Here is a 26,617-nt window from a genome sequence, read left to right on the forward strand (position 1 = left end):
AAACACTGAAAAAATGACAAAAATGTAGCACCAAAACAACTAGCAGTTTCTGCTGATTGCAACAATCTGCACAATGTAAACAATTCAACCATGTAAACATCAAAGTCAAGCCTTCACTATTCTTTCTTTTCTCTCTTTTTCACAGTTGGTGGACCTTTTGTCACTCTATATCTATAGAACTGAATGTGTCTGTCTTTGCCTATCTGCCTGTTTTTATTACATCTTTCTCTACCTTTGTTGTTTTTACACCTCTATCCCTGTCCTCTGCCTCATTCTGCATTGCCACAGTCTGTCTATTCAGTCCTATTGACACGTTGTGACCTCGGCATTACTGAGGGGAAAAAAAGATCTTTATTTCACGTCTGTGTATTTCCTAGCATTGACTACATTTTTCGTTTCAGATGAGAGCTCTGCCTCTGCACCACGATTCTCACCTTTTTTATTTGTGAGAGTACCGTCAAATTGATTTATGATTATCATGTTGTGGGTGCACGTTTCCTATTTAATTACAACAGGAAGGAAATCAATTTGAAGGGCTTCAAGTAAAGGGAACTAAAAGAGTAAGAACATTTGTCGGGTTGGAGGGAGATGATCAAAAAATGTTTCAATTTGGTTGATTGCTTGAATTTAAAGCTTTGAGGAATTGGAAGCTGGTGGAAGTTTACATAGGCAGAGGTGATAAACCAAAACCATCCATTCATATTGCATTGCACACTAATTCAGGGCATTCTAAGCCATTCTGATAGGCAGTGAAATAATTTGGAAATGTAGGCACATCGATAATGCAGCAACACATCAGGGATATGGCAGTGACTAAATTTTCAGTGTAGGAAGGAACTGCAGATGCTGGTTTACACCGAAGATAGACATAAAATGCTGGAGTAACTCAGAGGGACAGGCAGCATCTCTGGATAGAAGGAATGGGTGACTTTTCAGGTCGAGACCCTTCTTCAGACTGAGACTAGATTATCAGTTTTGGTTGTGTTGTTCAAGTGAGCAAGCTGAGTATCAGACAGTTATATTTTTTGATTTAATTGAATTTAGTTAAATGTTTTTTAATTTCAGAGGCATTCAAAAACACTGGAAAAAATGACAGATTTGATATCCAGCTGGGGAAGTTCTTTCTGTTGTTTTTTTGGAACTGTAGAGTTCTAGCGAGTCAAGTGTTTAATTATCAACGGAACAATGAAGTTCTTACTTGCAGTAGCATAACAGTTTGGTAAATGCTTCGAGAGGCTGGTTATAGCACACATTAAATCAAGCCTAACAAGCAGTCGTGATCCACTGCAGTTCACTACCATCGCAACAGGTCCATGGTCAATGCCATCTCCCTGGTCCTGCACTCATCCTTGGAATACCTGGATTGGAAGGATACGTAAAACAGACTCCTATTCAGACATCAGCTCTGCTTTCAACCCCATTATCCCAACCAAGCTCATCTCCAAACTCGTGGAACTTTGATTCAGTTCTCCCTTCTGCACTTGGATCCTTGACTTCCTGACCCACAGTCCACAATCAGTGGGGATAGGTGAGAAATCATCCTTTAGGGTAACACTCAACACTGATGCCCCAAGAGAATGTGTTCTCAATCCCCTACTACACTCCTTGCCCCCGTGACTGTGCAGCCAAATACCAATCCACTACAACTTTGCACTGTAGTGCAAATAATGAGTACAGGAAAGAGATTGAGAACCCCGTAATCTGGTGCCAAGACAAACAACCTCTCCCTCAATGTTGCACAAAACAAGGGAGATTGTGATTGACTTCAGGAAGCGAAATAGTACACACACAGAGATGGTTGAAAGCTTCAAGTTCTTAGGAATAAATATCACCAGCAATTTGTCCCGGGCCAGCCACATTGAAGCGATGGCTAAGAAAGCTCACCAATGCCTCTACTTTTAAAGGCGAAGGAAGTTCAGCAATTCTTTAACAACCCTCACCAACTTCTACTGATGTGCCATAGGAAGCATTTTCATATCATATCATATATCATATATATACAGCGCGGAAACAGGCCTTTTCGGCCCACCAAGTCCGCGCCGCCCAGCGATCCCCGCACACTAACACTATTAACACTATCCTACACACACTAGGGACAATTTTTACATTTACCCAGCCAATTAACCTACATACCTGTACGTCTTTGGAGTGTGGGAGGAAACCGAAGATCTCGGAGAAAACCCACGCAGGTCACGGGGAGAACGTACAAACTCCTTACAGTACAGCACCCGTAGTCAGGATCGAACCTGAGTCTCCGGCGCTGCATTCACTGTAAAGCAGCAACTCTACCGCTGCGCTACCGTGCCGCCCTTATATAATTTAAAAATTGTAATAAATTAATAATGCAATTACTAGTGCAAAAAAAAACCGTAGTCAGTGCAATTAAAGACATTCCATTGAAGTTTATAGTTGAGGTTAATGTTGTATAGTTCAACAAGCTGTTCTTGAACCCCTGAAGATCATGGTATTCAGACTGCTATACCTTGTTCCCAGTGGTAGGAGTGAAACGAGAGCATGACCAGTAGGTCTTTGATACTGGTTGACTTTTTAATGCAGTGCCTCCTTTGAACCCTTTCAATGGTGGGGAGGTCAGTACCTGGGATGGACAGGCCATTGTCTACCACTTTCTGTAATCTCCTTCATTCTTGGCTGCTCAAGTTGCCAAACTAGGCCTTGATGCAGTATGTTTGTTCTCTACCATTCATCCGTAGAAGTTCAAGAGTATTTGTAGATGTTCCAAATCTCCTCATTCTTCTTAGGATGTTGATGGGCTTTCTTTGTGCTGGGCCCAGGACAGTTCTTGAGATGTTGTTCTGGCCCTTACTTTGATGGGTTTATATGTGCAAATGCCCTACAAATCCGTGGTAGGCCACTTCAGGAAATTCTGGCAGAACATTGGTAATAGTACATTGCATAATAGTAAAGTTGTGATACTGTCCAGGTGTCAGAACATCATGCAGTTAACTGGGCTTGCCACTTTCCGAGCTTTAATGTCTTCATATCATACCATGGTCCTAACTAAGTGGCACCAAAGTTGTGCAGTTTGGTTAAGAGAATTCTGACTCTAGTTTAATTCTTGAAAAAATTAAGTGTTACATTATGTTTGCAAATGTGAAGGAAATCTGGCTTCCCTAAGAAGTAATTACCTTTTTCATGTGGAAGGTGTAAATGCATTCTGAAATGAACGAAAAGTAATAATAACCTGCATTTTAAGCACTTATTATTGTTTTGGAAAGCTAAGCATGCAGATGGTGGAGTGTGGATTTTTTATTCTGAAACAGGTGAGCCTTCAACACAGGGCAGAGAAGACAAGTTGCTGCAAAATAATTATTTATGTTAACTGATTTTAGAGCAAAAATATATCTTTACCTCAGTGGTTTTTTATAATTAATACCTCACATATATTTTGAGGTCTTCTTAAACCAGAACAAAGTTCATGTCTATTTTTAAGTTTTATCAGCATTTCTTTTCTGTCCATTTTTATAGATACATGTACTGGACGGACTGGGGTGAAATTCCAAGAATTGAACGAGCTGGCATGGATGGGAGCAGTCGTTCCATCATTGTGAACTCTGATATTTACTGGCCAAATGGACTGACAATTGATATAGAGGAACAGAAACTTTACTGGGCAGATGCAAAGCTGAGTTTTATTCATAGATCCAACTTGGATGGTTCTTCCAGGTACTTTTTATTCAAACATTCATCAATTAACATTCTAACACACTTGCTCCTACACTTGATTCATATCACATTAATATGATGTATCTTATTGATGGTTTGTTATTCTTTTCAAAATAACAGTATTGTAGCTATTTAATGTAGCCAATCTCACAATAATATTTTTACATGTGCATTATATCTGAATTATTCGTTTTTTTATTCCCATAGAAATATAATTTAGTCTGGCCATATTTTGCACTGATAATTTTGACTGCTGCTAATTTCTAAACTTGTAATGGCTATTTCTCTGGTTTTCTGTATGACAAGTAAACCTCTGTGTTGCTATATTAATCTGCAAGGCCCAAACAAAGCTCAGAGTAAGAGATTCAACTTGACTGATCTTTTAAGATGAAAAATGGTTCACAATGACCCAAATTTTAAGTCTTCTAATAAGTAAATTAATCACTGAAAGGCAACAAGCAGGTACAGCAAGCAATTGGAAAGACAAACGATACAATAGTTTTTATTGCAGGAGGATTTGAGTATAGGAATAGATAGATCTTGCTCCAAATATATATCCCTTGTGAAATGGCACTTGACGCATTAATGTACCTCGTAGAAACAAGGAACTGCAGATGCTGATTTACAAAAGAAGGCAAAAGTGCTGGAGTAACTCAGCGGATCAGAGGGCATCTCTGGAGAACATGGATAGGTGACGTTTCGGGATGGGGCTTTGTGTCTTCATTTATGTGCATGTTTGTTCTCAACCAGGAATCGCAATCTCAAAATTATAGGTTGACTAGCATAAAGATGAGGAGAAACCTCTGCACCCAGTGGACTTTGGAGGCTCTATTGATGAGTGTTTTCAAGAAGGAATATCCAGCCCCAATGTGGTGGCAATTTGGGTTTGATGAGCCCCGGGATGCCAAAATAATAGATTTTTTAGTTTCAAATTAATGAAAGGCAATCTTTGCCAGAGAAATTTAACCTCAATGTGTTCAGACAATATATTTAATTTCAATGTTGAGGGAGATTCAGGGATTAGAGATCTAGCAATGAGACAGGATGTGGGTTTGCACCTGTGCTTCCACCTTCTGCCAGATTTGGTCTTACCTCATTTGAAGTAAGGCTGGATATTGTTAAAATTGGCACAACAAGGAGTGCCACTTTCTTAAAGAATGGAATTTACAATACTGTCTTTGAAAAATATTGATTATGGCATGGACAGGGTCTTGTTTTCTTGTCACAGACCCTCATTTATCTGATGATGAAGACAAGAACAGAAGTGAAAGAAGCTGTTGTAGATGACACAATCCTTTGTGCTAACTTCGCCACTTAACAGGATGTTGGCGGATTAATTATTTTGTCCATTATCTTGTTTGATTTGGCCTTGTGGTTTGATCTCTTAATATCCAAACATATGTTGAACTCAGCCCTGAATATACCCAAGGACTGAACATCCACTGCCCTTCTGGATGCAGAATCTAAAAGAATGACACCCACCAGTAAAATAATTTTGTTTTCAGCTCATTCCTTAGTGACAAATCCTGACCCCAAAACTATCTTGCCTTGTTCTCTACAGCCTGAGAAAACAACTGTCCAGTATTGACCCTGTCAATGCCTCCCAGAATCTTCTGTCCTTCACTTGGAATACCTCTCATTCTTGGAAACTCATGAAAATATTAGCAAATCCCATTTGACTTTCATTGCCCTCCTTCCAAGGGAATCTGTCCATTTATTACATAATTTCTGTGGGGCTAAGTATATCCTGTGATCTCAGAAAACTTTCTGCACACGTAGAAGAACGTCCTCAACCTTTTTATTGTGCCATTTGCTTTTTAAATACTCCCAGCATCTGCATATTACTTTCTGTTTCATGAATCAGCACACCTCTGTAATAAAAGCAGAAAATGTTGGAGGATGCAACTGTGGCGAGAGAATGGAGTTAATATTTCAGTTCAATAGCCGTTCATTGGAAAATGTCAATTACCAAACATTTAAACTGATCACTTCCCTTTGTCAATTTTCTACAGCTTCTCTTGGTTCACTTCGTCGCCTAGTTTTGATATGCTGTATTATATCTTTTTGTTGGTATAAATGGTAAAATTGAAAGACCCAGTGCTGATCATTGCGGCATTGTATTAGAAAACATCTGCCAATATGGAAATCCCTCACTTATTCCTGATTTCTGTTTATTGATCTTTAGCCAATGGTTTAACTGTGCCAAAATGTTACACCCATCCTCACTAACCCTGTGCTCTCACTTCATGTAAAATCCTTTTGCATGGCTTCTTAAGTTAATCTCCATGAGCTTCAGTAAAGTCTTTGACAAAGCTGTATGTGGGGAAACCTGTCCTAAACCTAAGAACCCATGGGATCCAGAGCAACTTGGCAAATTGGATTTCAAATTGGCTTGCTGACAGGAGATGGTGATGGTTGAGGCATGTTTTGCGATAGAAAGCTTGTGACTAGTGGTGTACTGCGGGGATTGGTGCTGGCCCCCTTGCTGTTTGTTTTACATATCAATCTGCATATGAATATTGAAGGTATGGTTTGTAAATTCACAGTTGGCACAAAAATTGGCGGTGACGTTTCTAGTGAGGAGAGGTGATATTGATGAGTTGGTAAAATGGACAGAAAAATAGCAGATGTAATTTAATCCTGAAAAATATGAATTGTTGCATTTTGGGATAACAAAGATAAGGTACATAATGAGTGCTAGGACCTTCAGAAGTACTGAGAAACAGAAGGACCTTGGTGTATATGTCCAGGGATCTTTACATTCTGTGAGATAAGGTGATCAGGAAGGCAAAGTAGAGGGAAAGAACATGAAAATGTTCTCTCCCTGAGAACATTTAAATAATTGTTTTTCATAATTTTGTTATGAAAACTATTTTAAAAGTTTCAACTTTTTCTTAAACTTTTAATTTCAAAAATTCAATGGCGAGAATTATGTTGCTCGTCTATTTGTTAATTCTTATTAAGTATACACTTTGGGAAAGAGATACATAGACCCTTGAATATCGAACACTAATTCCAAAATCATTGGAAAATGTGTATCTAATATAGTCAGAAAAATATAGTGTTGGATGTTTGAAACAGATATTTTGTTTAATTTGGATTAGTTACCCCCTTCTTCACTTTCTCTCCGCACTATCCATCACATAGCTGAAGATAAAAAATCTTAACTATAATTGCACTATTTATTAAATAGTTATAATGCCCCCAATGAATAGAATTTTTCTTTAGGTATCTTGTGAGATTAATTCGTTTATATGTTACCAATGTGCAGCAAATGTTTGTTCATTGCAATGTTGACATTTTACCAAATATCTGAAAAGAGCAATGCAAACTTTAACGGAGTTGTTTTTGAGATGTTTTATGCACTGTTTACCTGGCATGCTGTTCTGGAGCTGGAGTCAGAAGTGAGCAGGGGGATGGGGTTTCATACATCTGCTTAATCCTAAGAAAGCATAGGTTTGCTCTGACTCAGGTTAAATAAACTTGTCAATGGCAAGGCTTTTATTAATTCTGTCATACAACCAGCCTTTGAACGCCATGTCACAGTCATCAATTTGTTGCAGTGACTTTAATAAAATAGGTTGTTGGAAGAATTTTAATTGCTGTGTAAATATTGGTTCATTATTTAAATTAGGGTAAAACATGAGTCAATGGGGAGAAAACAGATGTTGACTCAGATACAATATATTGCTCTGTTGGAAGGGTTAAAGATCTCTAAATCAGCTCTGATTTATATTATTAAAATTAAGGGGTGAAATCCAAAGTGAGGTAATAGCTGTTTTCTTTTGACCCGTCAATGTGACTGTTTTATGTATTTTTCAGGCAAATATATAAGGCAGCAAACTGCAAACAGCATGGAAACCTTGCAATTAAAATTATTAGTTGTAACAACATACCAATGTATTTATACAAATTGCTCCCATATGTTGAAAGGACTGCAGGGATTTTATCTCAACAGTATAAAGCATGAGCAAAAATTGTTTTGAATTTGAACTTCACGGATCATAGCAGAAACACAAAACTATTTCTTCTTTGGTCAACCAATTGTTTGGCACGCACAAAAAGCCGTCGCCTCATTTGTGTTTGCGAATCAAACTGCTGAGGAGTCTACTACTGCACATTCCACATAAGGACACTCTCCTTCCATGGGTTTCAGGTTTAAAAATTGGTAGTCAGTCCTTAAGTGTATGCAGGATTTTTTAAGCTAAACCTGTTAAACTTGCACTATTTCAGTACAAACTGTTAAGCATGCTACATCTTACCTGGCTAGAATCAACCCATTCTTCAAATTGTCATGTTGGCATGTCTGCAACTCGACACAAAGAACCTTTCCCCCTAGTGATATGTTTCCGTCTCAAAATGAGTAGCCAATTACTACAATGGCCTGCAGTATAGCAGATGCCTTATTACAAATCTCCCACAGAGAAATGGCTGATGGATATCAGTGCCAGGGGTGCTTACCAGTTAGCAGTTGCTTGTGTTTAAAATCGGCCACGTTCATGGCCATTTCCAGGCATATTACTGCAGGGACATTATATGCCTGGAAATGGATCTATGTAATACTTATAGAAAATTTTGGAGCAGCATTTTCATATGTGATGGATCAATTTTTTCAGGTTTCATTTAGCTAGATTTGCACCATTTTCTTATGCCACCATTTGTTTTAATATGAGCAGAGCATTTAGGACAATGGTTTGAATAATAGAAATCACTTGTATTTTTTTTAAAGAATTGAATTAAGGATGGCATGCTGTACCACCTAATCCATATTTAACCATGCCACACTCTTTACAACTTTTAAGATCAACAGCTAATTCATCTCTACTGTGAATAGTGTGGTTGTCTGGGAAAGCCTGTAGTCATCGCATGCCTTTGTACATGTTTCTTTGCCCGTTTTCTGCCATTTAAATTGTCATTATTTGGATTTGTTGCTCAAATGTCAAATTGTTCATTCTGCAAAACTACCAGTTCAACAACCCTCAAACAACTTTGAATGCCATTTTGTTTTTCAATTGGCTTTCTTATTAGCCTGGGCAGTTAGTGCAGATAGACGTGGCCCAATCATATTTAGGATGATAGTGTCTTCTGACAAGTGGACATTTTGATGGTAAGAACATCAGCCAAAGACGATTCATGTTTCTTTCATTTATGTGGAGATGCATCTTGACAATTAAGTTGATGTCTGTGTTGCTTGACTAATTATCTTGGTTGATTGGGCTTGAAAAGGCTTTTTTGGTTGGCACAGTCAATGTTTTGCAGGCATATCCACAGCTCAGATTGAGAGGCCATTTTGGGGTATTCAGTGATTTTCTTTGTTCTCTATGAACTAGCAGGTGAAGGACGATTACTTGAAAGTAATTTTTATTGGCTTATCTTGAACAGTTTTAATGTTGGGGAAATACTGGCTAGCCTTGTGCTTTTCCAAAATCATGGCCTGCCAAAAGTCAAGGAACCCATGTAAAGATAGCAATTTCTATGATCCAGTACCTTTGTCTACGAGCTGTAAGATGGTGGATCAGCATATTGAGGAAGGATTCCCAAATGTTGAAGATTGTATTTGCCTTTACATGTAGATACGTAGACTTGTCATTGAAGCTTTTAGTGGTCCTTCATTTCCTCATTATGAAAAAACATCTATGACCTCAGTGATAAATTTATCTAAACTTATCTAAATTTATCTGCCATGGGGAGTACAATATCCTTACAAAAATAAACAAATTTGGAGTCTGACAAATCATGAATATTTATAGAAATGGAATTTGTCTAGTAAAATGTGTGTTATATAATCTGAACATGACTGGTCACAGACCTCCAGTCAGACGAACTCCTTTCCACCTATATCCTCTATCTTCTACGATTAAGCTAGTTCTGAATCCAATCTACTAAATCCCATTCTTTTTAATCTTCTGGATCAGCCTACCATGAGATCATGTCAAATGCCCCACTATAGTTGATGCAGACAACATCCAATGCTTCAATGTCACACAATAACACATGTTTGTGGGAAGCACTTAAAGCATACTTAAGAGGTCAGATTATTTCTTACAACGCAAAGTTACGAAAAACCAGAAATACCCGTACAAATGAATTGATGAATAAGATTAGTAACCTTGATTCATGATTAGCAACATCCCCATCAGCTGATGATGGGGACAACATCCCCATCAGCCTACTCCTCCAAAAAGAATTTGACCTACTAACCACACTAAAAGTGGAGAACCTCTTGGTTAGGTCCTGCCATACTTACTATGAGCATGGCGATAAAACAAGGAGGATCCTTGCACACCAACTTCGCCAAAAAGAATCTGGTATGATCTGTATGGATCATTCTGTCATCAACTCACGCTTTATGAGGTTTTACCGTAACTTGTATTCATCTGAATTGCAGAAGGACGATCAATTAATTCAATCATTTCTTGAAAGAGTTGAGATCCCTCACATAGACCCTGTGTCAGCAGCCGAGCTAGAGTCTCCATTTTCAACAGGAGAAATTGAGATGGCAATTAGGAGTATGCATTGTGGAAAATCCCCTGGTCCAGACGGATATCCAACAGAATTCTTTAAGAAATTTTCTAATCAATTGGCTCCCATTTTAAAATCTGTGTTTTAACAATCCTTCCAACAATAATCTCACCAAACCAGACGGGCTTCATAAAAAGTCGGCAATCCTCCTTCAATGTTAGGCGCCTGTATAACATAATTTATAGCCCTTCACCCGACAGTGGTTATATCTCTAGATGCTGAAAAGGCTTTTGATCTAGTGGAGCGGGACTATTTATTTCATACTCTTGAGAGATTTGGATTTGGACCAATTTTTTTATCATGAATCAAAGTTCTATATAGCTCGCCAATGGCGGCAGTACATACTAATAATAATATATCACCTTATTTTTCACTGACACGAGGGACAAGACAGGGTTGTCCACTGTCCCCCCTCCTTTTTGTCATTACAATTGAGCCGTTGGCTATAGCCTTACGTAGCAATAAAGATATTAACGGTATTACAAGGGCAGGGTTGGAACATAAAGTCTCGCTATATGCAGACGATGTGTTACTTTATTTGTCTGATCCTTCCTCATCTCGTCCTGCAGTTCTTAATCTCTTAAGTAAATTTGGCAAAATCTCTGGCTACAAAGTTAACACACAAAAAAGTGAATTGATGCCCTTAAATCTGGCGACAAGAGAATCCCTGTTTATACGTACGGTCCCGTTTAAAGTGTGCATGGGCAAAATAAAATATCTTGGTATCTGGGTCACACATAAATTCAATTACCTTTTCTCAGCAAATTTTCCCCCTCTCCTGTCCTCTATTAAAGAGGATATTGACAGTTGGGATCTGTTACTTCTATCTCTGGCAGGTAGGATTAACACTATAAAAATGAACATATTGCCCAAGCTTCTTTATATGTTTCAGTGTATACCAGTTTTCTTAACTAAAACGTTCTTCATTTCTCTGGATAGAAAGCTTTCTTCCTTTATTTGGAATAAAAAGAATCCACGTATATGCAAAGCTATACTACAGAGACCTCATCAGCAGGGAGGGCTTGGACTGCCAAACTTTCAGTTCTACTATTGGGCAGCAAATATTAAAAGTATTTCTTATTTCTTATTGGATGGAAAGTACCTGACTGGCTAATTCTAGAGAGAGACTCTTGTAAGAACACCTCGTATTTGCCTTTTTATGTTCTGGTCTGCCATATCCAGAGCCTATTACAAAATACACTTCTAACCCAGTTGTTAGTAATTCTTTAAAAATATGGAAGCAATAAACAACGATACCTGGCGACAAGCCAGCTGAGACGAGAAATTTCAAACCGGATGATTTCTCAGCGACGCGCCGAGATCCACTACGATTTTTGGAAGACTCCTCACGATCTTGCCCGCGAGACCCCGGTGAACTGTCGGCGACAGCCTAGTCACCGGCAGTCGCCTTAAAATCGCCTAAATGGGACAGGCCCTTAACCTTCCAACATTTGCACCGTGGACTAGGGATATGTTGTATTTTATTAAATTGGAGAAGATTAGGTATACTGTTAGGGAATCAACTGACAAGTTTACATTGATATAGCAACCTTTTCTTAGTTGTATTGATGCTTTAGGCTCTGATAATTTTATGGTTAAGTAGAGTCTTTGATACAGTTATACAGATTAAGAATAAGGGGTAGGCCATTTAGAACGGAGATTTAGAACGGAGAAAACATTTTCAGTCAGAGTTGTGAATCTGTGGAATTCTCTGCCTCAGAAGGCAGTGGAGGCCAATTCTCTGAATGCATTCAAGAGAGAGCTAGATAGAGCTCTTAAGGATAGCGGAGTCAGGGGGTACGGGGAGAAGGCAGGAACGGGGTACTGATTGAGAATGATCAGCCATGATCACATTGAATGGCGGTGCTGGCTCGAGGGGGCCGAATGGCCTACTCCTGCACTTATTGTCTATATGTGTGTATGTAATTAAGAGTGGAATATCATATCATATCATATTATATATATACAGCCGGAAACAGGCCTTTTCGGCCCTCCAAGTCCGTGCCGCCCAGTGATCCCCGTACATTAACACTATCCTACACCCACTAAGGACAATTTTTACATTTACCCAGCCAATTAACCTACATACCTGTACGTCTTTGGAGTGTGGGAGGAAACCGAAGATCTCGGAGAAAACCCACGCAGGTCACGGGGAGAACGTACAAACTCCTTACAGTGCAGCACCCGTAGTCAGGATCGAACCTGAGTCTCCGGCGCTGCATTCGCTGTAAAGCAGCAACTCTACCGCTGCGCCACCGTTGAAGTATTAGAATGGTCCCTGATATGTCTTAACATTCCGATTTTTTTGCTTCCCTCTTCTCTGTTTTTATGCGTGTTAGTGCCCTAGATAATATGGTGTACTGCTTTAAACCTTTAACAATTTATCTTTTTTTAAAGCAATTATTATTATTTAAAAAATATATATTTTTTTGTTATTTTTTTTTCTTTGTCTTTTTTTTATGCTTATGTTTATGTTTACTTATTTACTTGTTTTCCTTGCATATCTTAAGTTGTATACCCTCTGAATGGTATTGTGGGTGGTGGGTGGGGGGATATCTATTAGCACTAATGTGTTCATGCATTGAATTGTCAAAGCTGTATTAATAAAAAATCAGAAATAAACTTTGTTAAAAAAATAAGAAGGCCATTCCCTTATCGAACCCCTCGGCATAGGAATGGACTACTCTAGGGGCGGCCCCTAGCTACAGGGATAAATAGCAGGGGTTTAGGCACGATCGTTCTCTTGTAGACCCGTCTGGACAAGAGAACGACAGCAAATAAAATTCTTCCCGAAACATCTGGCTCCTCGCCTTTATTTTAGGCCTATCGCTGCGCCACATGTTGATAAATTCAAGGACAGCACTATTGGCCTAACAGTCTACTGCCCAAATTTGTGTCGGACCAGATGCAGAGTCAGTCTATTGCAAGGCCAGAGCATATGCAAAGCCAGTCTGTTGCAAAGACAAGACCAGACTAGTCCCATGTGCTTTAAGAGTCAAGCTGAGAGAGATTTGTGTTGGCTAGAACGAAATAGTGTGCGTACAAAAACTGCCTGAAGTGAATAAACCACACCATTATTTGTTGCATCTAAATCAGGAAAAAATAATATGGATACGTGGAAACTATAGAGTCATTCTAAAGCTAACTGTAAACAATGAAAAATATCCACTGCCCACTTCATTAGATGTACGGAGAATTAGAAGAATTAAAGTTATCACAAAATGGGACCTGTACCATGCTAGTGCACACTGGAATGTTAACAAAGGTAGTCAATTGTATGTGACCACCAACACATTCAAAAATCTATATTGATTTGTGAGGTTACACTTTTCTCTCTATTTTCCTGCCTGCAATGGATAAAATTCTATCAGAATGAATTATTCTTTGTGTGAGCAAGTTGATCTGCTGATTGCCCCAAGCACAGAAGAAGAAAATCTTCTGATTTTGGAGGAAATGTTCAAATACATGGGCTCCATGTTCAGTAGAGTAGAAGAAAAGCAAATGGATGTATTTTCAGCAAGGTGTGTACCTTGGTTAAAGGTTGATGCCAAAGGCCTGCAGTGAAGGAAGAAAAATAAGTAGGGGGGGCATCATTAATGTGTTAAAACCAGAAAATACAACAAAGCTAAGGCCAATGTCATGGATGCTGTACTGTTACGAACAATTGCTTTTTGATCAAGTGATGTTGCGTATATTTCCAACACATGTTGAAAGAGGATGCAAAATCCATGTGGATCGAGTTGCAACAAAGTGCTTTTAATGAATGTTGAAAAAAAATACAGGGGGGACTGCAGGAGGAACTCAGCTGGTCAAGCAGGATCTGCAGAGGCAAAGAGATAGATGACATTTCGGATCGGGACCCTGCATCTGTTCTCATGCTGAGTTTCTCCTGCAGTTTATTTTATATTTAGTATACAACTGTGACTACCTTAGGAGACAAATAGGTTGAGATATTATTTTATGGTTATGTATTATAACGGTACAGACTGCAGACATCTTGCAAAAAAATCTCCCTGTTTTCTCTACTTTTGCCCACAAAGTTGGAGACTCCAAATGATTCATTGAAGTTCCAGTTTATCTAATCTCAGCAGCAGTTATTTAATTTGTGCAGCTGCAATAAATTTGTTGGCATGTATAAGCCATTTACAAAGTTCCTAAAACACATTCTATAGAATGTGAATAAACTTAAGTTTTCAATACTTGAGAAAGTGCCAACAAGTCTATTGCTGCAGATGGAGGCTAGCAATGAGTGGTGCACCACAGAGATTTGGTGCTGGGTCCATCGTTTTTTGTTATTCACATTACCGATTTAGATGGCAAGGCTGGTAAGTTTGGTGATGACAGTAGAATTGGTGGTAGTGTTGTCAATTAAATATCTGGGACTTCAATGGGATCTTGATCAACTGAGCCATTGGGCCGAGTAATGGCAGACGGCGTTTAAATCAGACAAATGTAGTATCGCATTTCAGTAGGACAAACCAGGGCAGGGCTTGCAGAATAAAAAGTTGTTTCTTGGGGATTGTTGTCTAACAGAGACCTAGGGGGTGCAGGTATATAGTTCCATGAAAGTGGTGGCACAGGATGTTGAAGAAGGCATGTGGCACACTTGCCTTCATCAGGCAGAATAGTGAGTATGGGAGTTAAGACGTCAAGTACATTAGGTCAAAACGTTAGTAAGGCCACAGTTGGCGTACAGTTCACAGTTCTGGTCAGCCTGCTATAGGTCAGATATCATTAAAGTGGAAATGATGCAAAATTTAAAAAGAGACTGAATTGGCTGGGTCCTTTTTTCCCTGCAGTGTAGAAAGCTGAGAGATACCATTGTAGAGGTATATAAAATCATGAAGGGCAAAAAAGGTAAATAGCCATTGTCTTTTCTGCAGGATAGGGGAGTCTAAAACTAGAGGGCATAGATTTGTGAGATAGATTTAAAAGGGACCTGAGGGGGATTTATTTCACACATAGGGTGGAGCAAACATTGGACCGAGCTGCCAGAAGAAGTGGTCGATGTGGGTAAAAGTATGACAATTAGAAGACTCTTAGGCAGGTACATGAACAGGCAAGATTTGGGTATTGGCCATTGCACATAAGAGTGATTTCATTAAATAATTTGTCTTTAGAATCTCTGTCAAAATGCAATATAAGAAATGTTGCTCCATACCATTTTTTTTTGCTCTTTGGGTGATTGCCAAGTATTTTCACTGTCAGGGCAATGTTGTGGATTGTAAAGCTAGGAATATACATCAGATATGGAAATGGAAATGCCAGCTTAACCAAGGTGCAAAGTACAGTGGTTTATAATGACCATCAGTAGTCTTAATAGCTACTGAGCAGCATGGGAGGGAATGGGTTAAAGCAGTTTGAATGCTTCTAACAATATTATAAGAAAATAACTGCAGATGCTGGTACAAATCGAAGGTATTTATTCATAATATAACAATATTATATGTCATTAAAATCCTTTTATAGAAGTATCTACAATCCAATGAGTGTTTCAAACTCTTCTCCTTACAAAACAGCACAGTGATAGAGTTGCTGCCTTACAACAACAGAGACCCAGGTTCGATCCTGACTAGGGGTGCTGTCTGTACACGTGAGATAGATTTGCTGCCTTACAACACTAGAGTGTGACCACGTGAGTTTTCACCTGGTGTTCAGGTTTCCTCCCACATTCCAAAGATGTGCAGATTTTTTAGGTTAATTGGCTTCTATAAATTGTCCCTAGTGTGTAGGATAGAACAAATGTACAGGTGCTCGCTGGTACACGATAGTGCGACAATTTTCGGCCCGCCTTACCATTTCCCGCGGTCTCAATAAATCGACTTTCGTTACTTTTTACAAACAATTTACCTAATAAACTTTAATAAATCCGCTTCCCGGCCGGGAGGACCAGCGGGAGGACCGGCGCCTGTCTCGGCGTGCCCGAGCCTGACCTTCCTACCGTGGTGCAGCGCGGTGGCAGAGGGTCCAACAAGATGGCCTTCGCCGGCCTTCCCTGCAGCTTGCCACCGAGCTGCAGGAGAGGCTTTGGGTCGACGCTTGCTCTGGCTGCCGCACTGGATGCTCAGGGCTGAGGTCAGTGGCTCCCTCTCCCCTTCCCTCTCCCCTCGCCCACCCACGGACCTGGGGGACACTCCCCACCCGGCAATGGGTCCACGGGTTGCCGGGCCCGCAGGATTGTCAGTTGCGGGAGGGTTGCCCGGTCCGCAGGAGAGGCCCGCAGGAGAGATTTGGACCCAACAGGTCCACGTCAGTTTATATAAGAAATTAAAATTTCAGTCTCCAGAAATATTTGTTTTCCCAATGGCCAGCAGAGTATTTACATTTAAACCTGTAATGGATACCAAACTGCAAAATTCACAAATTAATACTTGCATTGAGTTTGCGTGGCAGGAGTACGCATGAGGAAATAGTGGGCAAGTATACGTAAACCAAATAAGATCTGTTCAGTCCCCTGACCTAAATACCGGACACCCACTGACATTATCAAGATCTTGATATTGATGGCATTAATTTGTAAATCAGGCCTCTAGTAGCTTGATGTGGAACATTTCATTCCTGAGTGCGAACAAAAATATTTCTAGGTTTTAAACTACCTTTTTTAAAGTTTCATTTTAATGCATGAATGAGAAACTCTTTAAATATTAAGACATTGATTGTATCTGGCTTTGTTGATTGAACTTAAAAGATAGTTAAATTATTGGTAGATTAACGGAATCAAGAGATATGGGGAGAAAGCAGGAACAGGGTACTGATTCTGGATGATCAGCCATGATCATATTAATGGCAGTGCTGGCTCGAAGGGCCGAATGGCCTACTCCTGCACCTATTTTCTATGTTTCTATGTCTAATGTGCCTAATTTGGAAATAATCATATCTAGTCTATTTTTAAAAAAAAATTCTTGCACTGATTTCTAGGTTAAAGATCACTCTTGGTAATTAACTGAATAACAATTCACTACTGATCCACATAGGAAACAACGAGATGCATGTAAAATCTAATGTCAAAAACATTTTAATTCAGAAAAATATGGATTATTTGACCAGGTTTATATTGGACAAAGAGCTGATTGGAACAAGATAACATGCCATCTCAATAAAAATACAGTTTTGTCCTTATTTTTTATGTTAAAATGACTAATATTTAAAGTGTAAGCTGTGACCATCACTAGTTGCTCAGATAACAAGGCTTTAGTAGCTTTGGACCAGGTTTGACACTAGTCACTCTCAACTCATTGAAGGAGTTATTGATTTCCAACTACAGTTGGGCCATTGACAGATGCCCCCTTCCCCTGTGCTCCCCCTTTCACACGGTTTGATTCCTTTGTTGGGTGTGCTTCCTACACTTCTCTAACTCTGGGGTCTTGTTCTTCCTGCCCTCTCCAACTCCGGTTTTGATCCTCCAGTAGATTAAACCAACTATCACCAGACTTTTCATAGCCACTGATTAGGTAACCAGTCAACAGCCTTCTCTCCCCACCAGAGCACATCATTGGTGTGATGTATTTTCCTCCACAATGTACAAAACAACCTCAACATCAAGGCCTTGAATTTCAGGCACAACTGAAGTTCGCAGCAGCAAATGTTACTGGCATGCCCTACAATGACCATGTGGTGCACAGTTTCTGGGCTCTTTTAAACAATGGTGCAATGATCTACTTGAATATGACCATTTGATGGGAATGTAATTTTTCACTAACACAAAATTTCTCTTTGCGTCTTTGGCTTTATATCTGCATCAGAATCCAAATCCTTATATGTCACCTCAACGATTAATTTCCACATTCTTGCCCTTGCTGGTTTCCTGTCCTGTTTCCTCTGAATACTCCAGTTAATATGGAACTCTGTAGCCTGTGTTTTATCTGGCTTAAAGTCAAATAATTTCTGTTCTTTGAGTGCTCCATTTGCCCACCTCATCTGGCATTTCAGTTTGAAAGACATATCCTCGTGATTTTATTTTCCCAGCCATTTGTTCCATTTCTTATCCCTGCTACTTTAACCACAGATTATAATTTGTTTCACAAACCTTCAAGTCCACATTATACTTTCTCGAGCACACTCCTAAAATCACTAAACTCACAGTATCTCCACTGGAAAACCTATCTCTTTGCTGCTACCTCCCGAAATTATTTTTCATCTTTTTCGCAGTCCTTCTTTATTTGTGCTTTGAGGTTCTCTTCATTGCATAAAGTAGTTTTAAACAGGTTTTTTTCAGTTATAAATCAATAATTTATTTTTGTGGTTGAGTAGTGTTGACAGTATATTAGTTTCTATCAGTTTATTTTTTAATGGTTCCATTTTCTTTTTGTTGTTTAATAGGCAAAAGGTTGTGCAAGGTACTCTGACTCATCCATTTGCCCTGACGTTGTTTGGAGAAACTTTGTACTGGACAGATTGGCAAACTCGCTCAATTCACGCATGCAACAAGAGAACTGGTGAAAACAAACGAGAGATACTCATCAGTATTTACTCTCCTATGGATATCCAGGTCTTCAGTCAAGAGCGGCAGCCAAGCAGTAAGTTTGGGCTTAATGGGAAAAGGATGTGGAGAATGATCTAAGCATTAAAACTAACAATATTTACGATTTTGCGAATATCAATACTTAAGATAGTGAGCAAATATTGTTAGTTTTAATGCTTAGATCATTCTCCACATCCTTTTGCAAACTTTTAAAGTAAAACAAAATGCAGTTTCGGTATCTGATGTAGTCAGGCACCTATCGTAACTCTGACCTAAACAAATATTTGAAGATAAATGTTCAAAAAATTTGTCAAATTTATAATTCTGATTTGCAAAAAATAATAAAAGTTATTACCATCTCATCTCTTGGCAGCTTCCCCGCAGAAGCGAGTGAATGATTTCATTACCTGGCAATCTAATCTCATGTTATTTGTGATGACACATTTTGAATGAATAATTAATGTTCATATTCATGTAACATGATTCATTACAGCCTCGCTGTCTTGCACGAAAAAAAAATCATCCAAACTCTGTTGGCTGCAATTGTATTGCTCTCTCAGCTTCAAGCGTTTTACATTTGTACCATTATTCACAATAACAGCGTTGGATCTCAAAGGGTTACACTGTGCCATCAAGTTAATGAGAGATAAATAATGTACTTCTGTCACCAAATACTCGATGCGTTTCAAATCCTGAGCCCGTCAGACCTCGCACACAATCTGAAAGGAAAAGACAAGTTTTCTTTTTTGAAATAATTAGTTTCAGTTTAATATTTTTTACTAGTTTATAGATTTTTAAAACTCAATAAAAGTCAATAAAATTATATTTATTCAAGTTATTTTTTAAGAATTTGTTTTATTTTTAATAGAAATTGCCAGAATGTCATCATCACAATATCTCTGAATATCAGCCCGTCCCCCAGTTTTACTGGCTTTGGAAGCCTCTGAGGTATTTAGGGAGCAGAGCTTCAGCATTAGGTAACCTAAGGCCTAACTATCCTTCAGTTAACCATTGAGATAGACCCTCCTCTTCCAGACCAGATAACAGTGGACACACAGGACTCCAGTTGTTGATTCGAGTTGGGATGCTTGGTACAATAAATCAAGCGATTTATTTGAGCATTTGACATCCATTACAGAATCAACCATATTTAATTGCCAGAGCTTGTCACCAAAACAATGTCATTTTTAGCTATTTTTATTTTTAACACTCCTAGTCTCATTAACTGATAGACTTAAGGGCCTGTCCAAGTTCGGCGATTTTTAAGGCGGCTGTCAAAGTCGTAGCAGATCGCCGAACTCCCCCTATGACAATGTCTACGACAATGTCTACAACAAGCTATGACAACCTACCACCTAGTCGACGGCAAGCAACCGGCGACCCAGTCGTCGCGACCTAGGACGTCCACTTACGACAACGACTACCACAGGCTATGACAACCGAAGTCAACCTACCTCCACCCTCGACAAGCTACGACCCTGTCAGGTCACAACTGATGACAACAGTAGTCATTTCACGTAATTTTGGCACCAAAGGGGTGTGGGTAGGGTCTCCAAATATTCTGCATCATGACTGCCATGAAGCAACATATGATGGCATTGCTCTTGTTTCAACTGCAAGCCCTGCTGCTTGCAGTGGCCCTCACGCTTCAAATTCTGATGGACAGAAGAAAAAGAAGAATGGGGAAGAAGAAGCCCAAGAAGAGGTCTGTGTGGTTGCAGCCCTTGTCCGTGAAGAGACCCAGGTTGGGCCAGTATGACAACCTGATGACTGAGCTCCAGCAAGAAGATGAGGCTGCCTTCAGAAACTTCACTAGGCAACCTTCTGAGCTGCTTCAGGAACTGTCACGGGTGGGTCCTCTCCTGGAGAAAAGTGAGACCTTCATGAGGAAACCACTGGAACCAGGCCTGCGCCTAGCCATCACCCTCCGCTACCTTGCATCAGGAGACACCTACAAGAGCCTCTCCTACAGCTTTCTTGTGGCCCACAACACCATCAGCAAGGTTGTCCGAGAGACCTGTGAGGCCATCATCAATGTTTATGAAGATGAAGTCATGCACTGTCCTACTACACCAGATGAGTGGAAGAGAGTGGCGCAAGGCTTTGATACCAGATGGAACTTTCAGAACACATGTGGGGCAGTGGACGGCAAGCATGTGGCCATCAGGTGTCCACCCAATGGAGGTTCCACGTACTTCAACTACAAGGTTCCATTCCATCGTACTCATGGCTGTGGTGGATGCAAACTACAACTTCCTGTAGTTGCATGTGGGCACACCTGGCAGTGTCACGGATGGTGGTATCTGGAGAGAGACCTCCCTTGGGGAAGCACTAGAAGAAGGAAGAGCAGGCTTTCCTGATCCAGAACCTCTGCCAGGCGAAGACAACCCTGACATTCCATACACACTGTTTGGTGGTGACGCCTTCCCACTCAGGTCATGGATGATGAAGCCATACTCTCACAGGGGGAAGTCAAGGGAGCAGAGGATCTTCAACTATAGGCTGTCTAGGGCTAGGAGGGTGGTGGAAAATGCCTTCGGCATCCTCGCCAGCAGATTCAGATGCTTGCTGACTATGAATGCAGCAGGAGCCCAAGAATGTGCAGACCATTGCCTACGCAGCATGTGTCCTCCACAACCTTATCCATTGCAGAAGTGCAGCAGCAGCAGCCATGGAGGAGGGTGACCGAGTGGACAACCAGACAGGCAACATCACACCAGGCTCAAGGAGAACTGGAGGACACGCAGCACCGCTGCTGGGACTGGGGATATTGCCAGGAAACACCTCCGCCAAGAAAGCCAAGGAGCAGAGAGACCATCTCTGCACTTACTACAACTCCGAACTAGGCAGTGTACCATGGCAGAATGACATGATCTGAAGACCAGCAGCAAACAGCCCTCACCACAAGCAGAGGTCCACCACTCCAGGAAGAGAGCCCACAACAGACCACAAGACAAGCCCCTTTTCAGGGCCACCCACACCCTCCCAAAGGAGTTTCTTTTTCGATGCATTGCAATGGTTGTGTTTGTGTTTGTTTCATTGATCGAACTAAATGATAAGAGTTTGCCTTTCAGTGCAGTGAAATGGTTGTGTTTGTGTTTGTTTCATTGATCGAAATAAATGAAAAGAGTTCGCTTTTCAATGCAGTGCCATGCCCGTGTCTGTGTTTATTTTATTGGTCAAAATTTATGAAATTTAAATATTTGAAAGAGATGCCATGAGAAAGCACTCTGAAATACAATAACTTCAGACATCAATCTTTTGTCAAAATGTCCAAAATTTACTTTATTCAAACAAACTAAATTCCTATAAAAGGTAAATAAGTGCAGGTGTCTCCAGCCAATGGTAATCTGGGATTGAGTATGCCTGCTGCGATGGGAAAGGTGTTGCGTGCTGATAAAATGGCATCAGTGGGGGTCTCATCAGTGACTGTGGCTGCAACACAGAAACACATCGAGAATAAGTGAAAGGCAAAGAAATAAAAACAAAGAATGTCAAGTCCAATTCACAAAAAAAAATAAAAAAATTAGATACCTGGTGAGCGTGCTGCAGTAGTGGTCCCATCATAGCATGTCCGATCTGTTGCTGTCCCACGTTTCCCATCTGCAGCAGATTGTGCAACACACATGAAATAATTGTGAATATTTCAAACATCAATATAAAAATTAAGGGCTAATATTGGGGTCAATTTTCCTCAAAATCACACAAGATTCCCTGAAGATATTAACCTGGTGGGAGAAGTCATGGGCCATCTTCAAGGCAGACATGGTTTACGAAAACTACACCTCGTGTGGAATTCTGAGAGTCTGGGTTTTCAAAAATCCAAGAAAGGTGTCCACAGCCATCTCATGTGTTGTCTGCGGCTGTGCCATGGTATGCACGACATTGCGGGATTCTTCCACCAGTTGCATGAGCTGAAACGTAAATGAGTAAGATACAGGCAAAAAAAAAAATTTCCAAAAGAAAGATGGATGGGTGAGAAGTGAACTCTTTGTTCGTGCTTCCATCACTGATCTGCTCCTGCAGACCTGCCTCTCTTTCCTCCGCTGTGGAGGAGCATGCACTGGAGCTGCCAGTGGTCTTGCTCCATTCGCTGTGCGGATGAATGGTGGATCCAGAAGGTCCCTCAATAGGATCACATTCGTTCTCACTCAAGGTCCTGGAATGTGGTACACCCCTGTCAAACTGGAAGGAGATAAATGTGAAGTTACAGACTTTCAAGATCATCAGGACATGGCAAGCAAGATGAAAATCAAATAATCAGTTTCGCAATGTCTATGTTATGATTATTACTGAATTCTGGCTTTGTCGGGCCTCCACTCGCACTATGTGTGACCTCAGAAAGGACCACTTCTGCAGGATCCACTCCTGCCTCTGCGTCAGGCACTTGGCACCAGACCTGGACATTCGCCCTCTGGGACAGCTTTCTAAATCTTGTCCTCTGACTTTTAAAAAAAAACCCACCTAGCTGTTCATCTGTATAAATAAAAAGATAAATATCAGTGCGGATCGCCTGCTTGCAAAAGAATGGAGACCACAGCTACCACACAACATGAAGTTTGTACTTGCAGGTGCAATCAGCGAACTCCTTGGCCTTGGCTCCAAGGAGAGCTGTCTTCCCGGCCTTGTTGCGATACTGCCGGTGGTTTCTATCGTACAGTTGAGGGTGCGATTCATAGCACTCAACCAACTCAATCTCTTGTTGGTCACTGAATATATATAGTCTCTTGGAGTCTTCACCAGTGCTCATCAGGGCTGGGATGGTGGTGAGGACAATGGCAGCCTCCCAGTTCTCCTCCTGGGCCTCCTCCTCCTGTGCCTCCTCCACCTGGGCCTCCTCCTCCTGGCCCTCTCCTCCTGTACCTCCTCCTCCTGGGCCTCCTTCTGGGCCTCCTCGCCCTGGGCCTCCTCTTCCTGGGCCTCCTCCTCCTGGGCCTCCTCCACCTAGGGCCTTCTCCATCTGGGCCTTCTCCACCTGGGCCTTCTCCACCTAGGTCACCTCAGTCTCCAGCTACCCGGTGGGTGAGTGTGGGGTTCGGACTGTGCCCTTGGTCTGCCCCTTTGTGGATAAATAAATTCACTGTCCACATTTAGTTGTTAGTTACTCGACGGTTGCCTGATTTTATTCTCTTATGAGGGAGCGTCTCACAGAGGACCAGCATCTGTATGAGTCTCGCCTGACTTGGTTACATTCGGTCAGTCGTTATAGGCAGAGACAAACAACATTCCTGCGTGACACATACTCCGCCTATCTTGTGATGAACAACTTTTAATGTGTTTCCCTAAGCTGAGTTTGGTTTCTTCAGAAACCGTTAGCCACTCCCTCTAGAAGGCAGTTGTAGTCTTTACTGTGGCTTGCAGCTTTAGCTAAATCAACCGTACTATCTCCGTATGTCTGGCATACAAGAAGAAGTGTCTCATCGGTGTTTTTTCTGTAAGCCATGCAACATATTTTTACTCACACCCTTCCTTCTCCTCGGTGCCATGTTTTAAAGCTGAAGTTGAAGTTTTTAAAGTTGAAGTAAAAGGTGAGATCTAATCAGATCAGTCGCCAAACGCAGGATGACCAGTCCTCGGAAACGCCCAAAGTCCCGTGACCACGGGTGTTGGCCACTGAGGCGCCACTGAGGCGCCAGTGACGTAGTAGTAGGTATGGCCGGACCTTGCAGTCGGTATGGTCAGGTTGCCGCCTTCATTCAACAGCATCGCGGCTGGCTGTTGTAGCTGAACTTCTGTGGACGGGTTTTCCCAGTGCCTGTCGCAACTTGACTTCTCCTGAGGCCGGTACCTGTCGCCGGTTGACGTAGGTAGTCGCCAATGAAATTCATCCGTCGTCAGTACCGGCGACAACCAACGTCACCTGGCAACAACCTACGACAGCGCCCACATCAGGATACCACAAGCTACGATCATTGGCGTCAAGCCAGCAGTCGCCGAAAATTTTAGAGCAGGGAGAAATTTCCGCGGCGACCAGAAAAAAGCTACGACCTTTTGGAGACTACTCACGACCATGCCCACTACACCCTGCGACCGTGCGGCGACAGTCTAGTCGCCTGTAGACGCCTTAAAAATCACCAAAGTGGGACAGGCCCTTTAGGGCAACTGAGTTGATGACCTTTATCGCTACTTCCTTCTATGTTAGAAATAAGCACCCATACATGCCTGTTGATTTTAACAACAACAGAAGAACTGTCATATCAAATTATCAGTGTTGCTACATCTAGTGACAAGGAGGTCTTGCATTGATAGGCAGTTTCTACTTTCAAAACTGCATGTAAAATGCCACTGGCAGCGTCTAAACAGTTGTTTTTATTGCTTCATGACTTGTTTATTTCTGCCTCAGGACATGAATAGCAGTTGCACGATGTAGATGTAATATAGGAGAATCTTGCTATTAAGGCTGAGAATATCCCAAAGGGAATCAAAGTTAAGACAGGCTTGTTCCTCAGACATCGATACAAAAATGGTGTAGATTTTTAGAATACTAATCATATTTTAACATTGTCCTCTTTTTCAATGTCTTCATGGTGCTTTGTGAGGCACTGACTATGAAATGTCAGGTTCCATTAAATATCACTTTGGGGGCGTGGCTGCGTTCTGCAGCTGCGTCTCACCGGCAGTCTCTCTGTCTTTTTTTTTGTTTTTGTCTTTGTTATCGTTTAAATGTTTCTTTTGATTTATTTTTAACTCTGTATATGTGGGGGGTGGTGGGGGGTGGGGGAACCTTTTTTTCCAATCTCCTCCTCAACGGAGATGCGACCTTTACCGTGTTGTGTCTCCGTTCGCGCTATGGCCTAACAGGAGTCGCCGGCCTCCAGCTGGGATCGACCTTGAAGACTCCGGTCGCAGGGCCTGGACTCACCATCTCGGAGGCTTCGGCCGTGGGCCCTGCAGACTGCAACATCGGGAGTTCGCAGGTCCCTGGCTGGCGACCGGCTTTCGGGAGCTCCAGCCGTAGCAGCTTCGACCGCCCCGGAGCCCGAGGTTTGATTGACCCGCTCGCAGGACCTTCATCGCCCTGCGTGGCCTGGCCGCGGCACTTTCCATCGCCCGGTGGGGGCTCAGGACCTTCATCGGCCTGCTCGGCTCGGCCCTGGGACTTTCCATCGCCCGGTGGGGGCTTCTAAAGTCGGGAGCCTCGATCGCCTCGTGGCACCACGGGAGAAGAATGAGGAGGAGATAAGACTTTTCTTTGCCTTCCATCACAGTGAGGGTGTGCCTGGAGCAATCACTGTGATGGCTGTTTGTGTTAAAATTGTAATTGTGTGTCTTGTGTTCTTTATTGTCTACTGCCGGACCCTGTCGTGAGAGGACGCTGGCGCTATTTGTTCGCCGCTTCTCCGTCAGGACAGTTCGTTTGTTTGTTTTTATGTCTTGACTGTTCTTGTAAAGCGTCTTTGAGCATTTGGAAAAGCGCTATATAAAATAAATGTTTATTATTATTATTATCATAGAGACTAATACTAATGGACCTAAATGTCAATATGTCATGACTCAGAATATAGTGGTTCAGTGAGGCTGTATATACCAGCACTCAGCAGAACATCTTGTATATTTGTCCTGTCACTACTCGTTTTCTGTGTTCAATGCATCGTGAACAGTGATTTGGGATTTGGAATTCATGGATGTAGAATCGTGGTAGCATTGATTATCTTGTCATCTAACTGTCTGCACTTCAATGTGCAAGTTTTTCTTCATATATCAAGAAGAAAATCATATTTATAGGCTTATCAACAGAAGTGTAAGTGAAGATGATTAAAAAGAATGGGATTTGAGAATTATAAAGCTTACTGAGTTTAATAAGTTAAGAGTATAACAGACTTTGAAATATGTTTAATTCATCACAACATGTAAAAGATAAAGCGAATTTGAAGTTTTTAAAGTTACATTATCCTCTCTCCCATCAGATGCAAAGCACGCATTAAATTATTGAACCTGGTAAAAAAACAA

The 26,617-nt window shown here is 41.1% G+C and overlaps 1 protein-coding gene across 2 annotated transcripts in view; it reads left to right on the forward strand.

The window, feature by feature from the left end:
• The window catches only part of lrp5 (low density lipoprotein receptor-related protein 5), a 161,774-nt gene that overhangs the window by 49,871 nt on the left and 85,286 nt on the right, over positions 1 to 26,617 (forward strand). For both annotated transcript variants that reach the window (XM_078415374.1, XM_078415375.1), the window contains exons 3-4: positions 3,487 to 3,684; positions 18,526 to 18,722. In XM_078415374.1, coding sequence (XP_078271500.1) covers positions 3,487 to 3,684; positions 18,526 to 18,722 — 395 coding nt within the window. The remainder of the gene's footprint in view (positions 1 to 3,486; positions 3,685 to 18,525; positions 18,723 to 26,617) is intronic.

Source organism: Rhinoraja longicauda, chromosome 18 (genome assembly GCF_053455715.1).
Source record: "Rhinoraja longicauda isolate Sanriku21f chromosome 18, sRhiLon1.1, whole genome shotgun sequence".
NCBI lineage: Eukaryota > Metazoa > Chordata > Chondrichthyes > Rajiformes > Arhynchobatidae > Rhinoraja > Rhinoraja longicauda.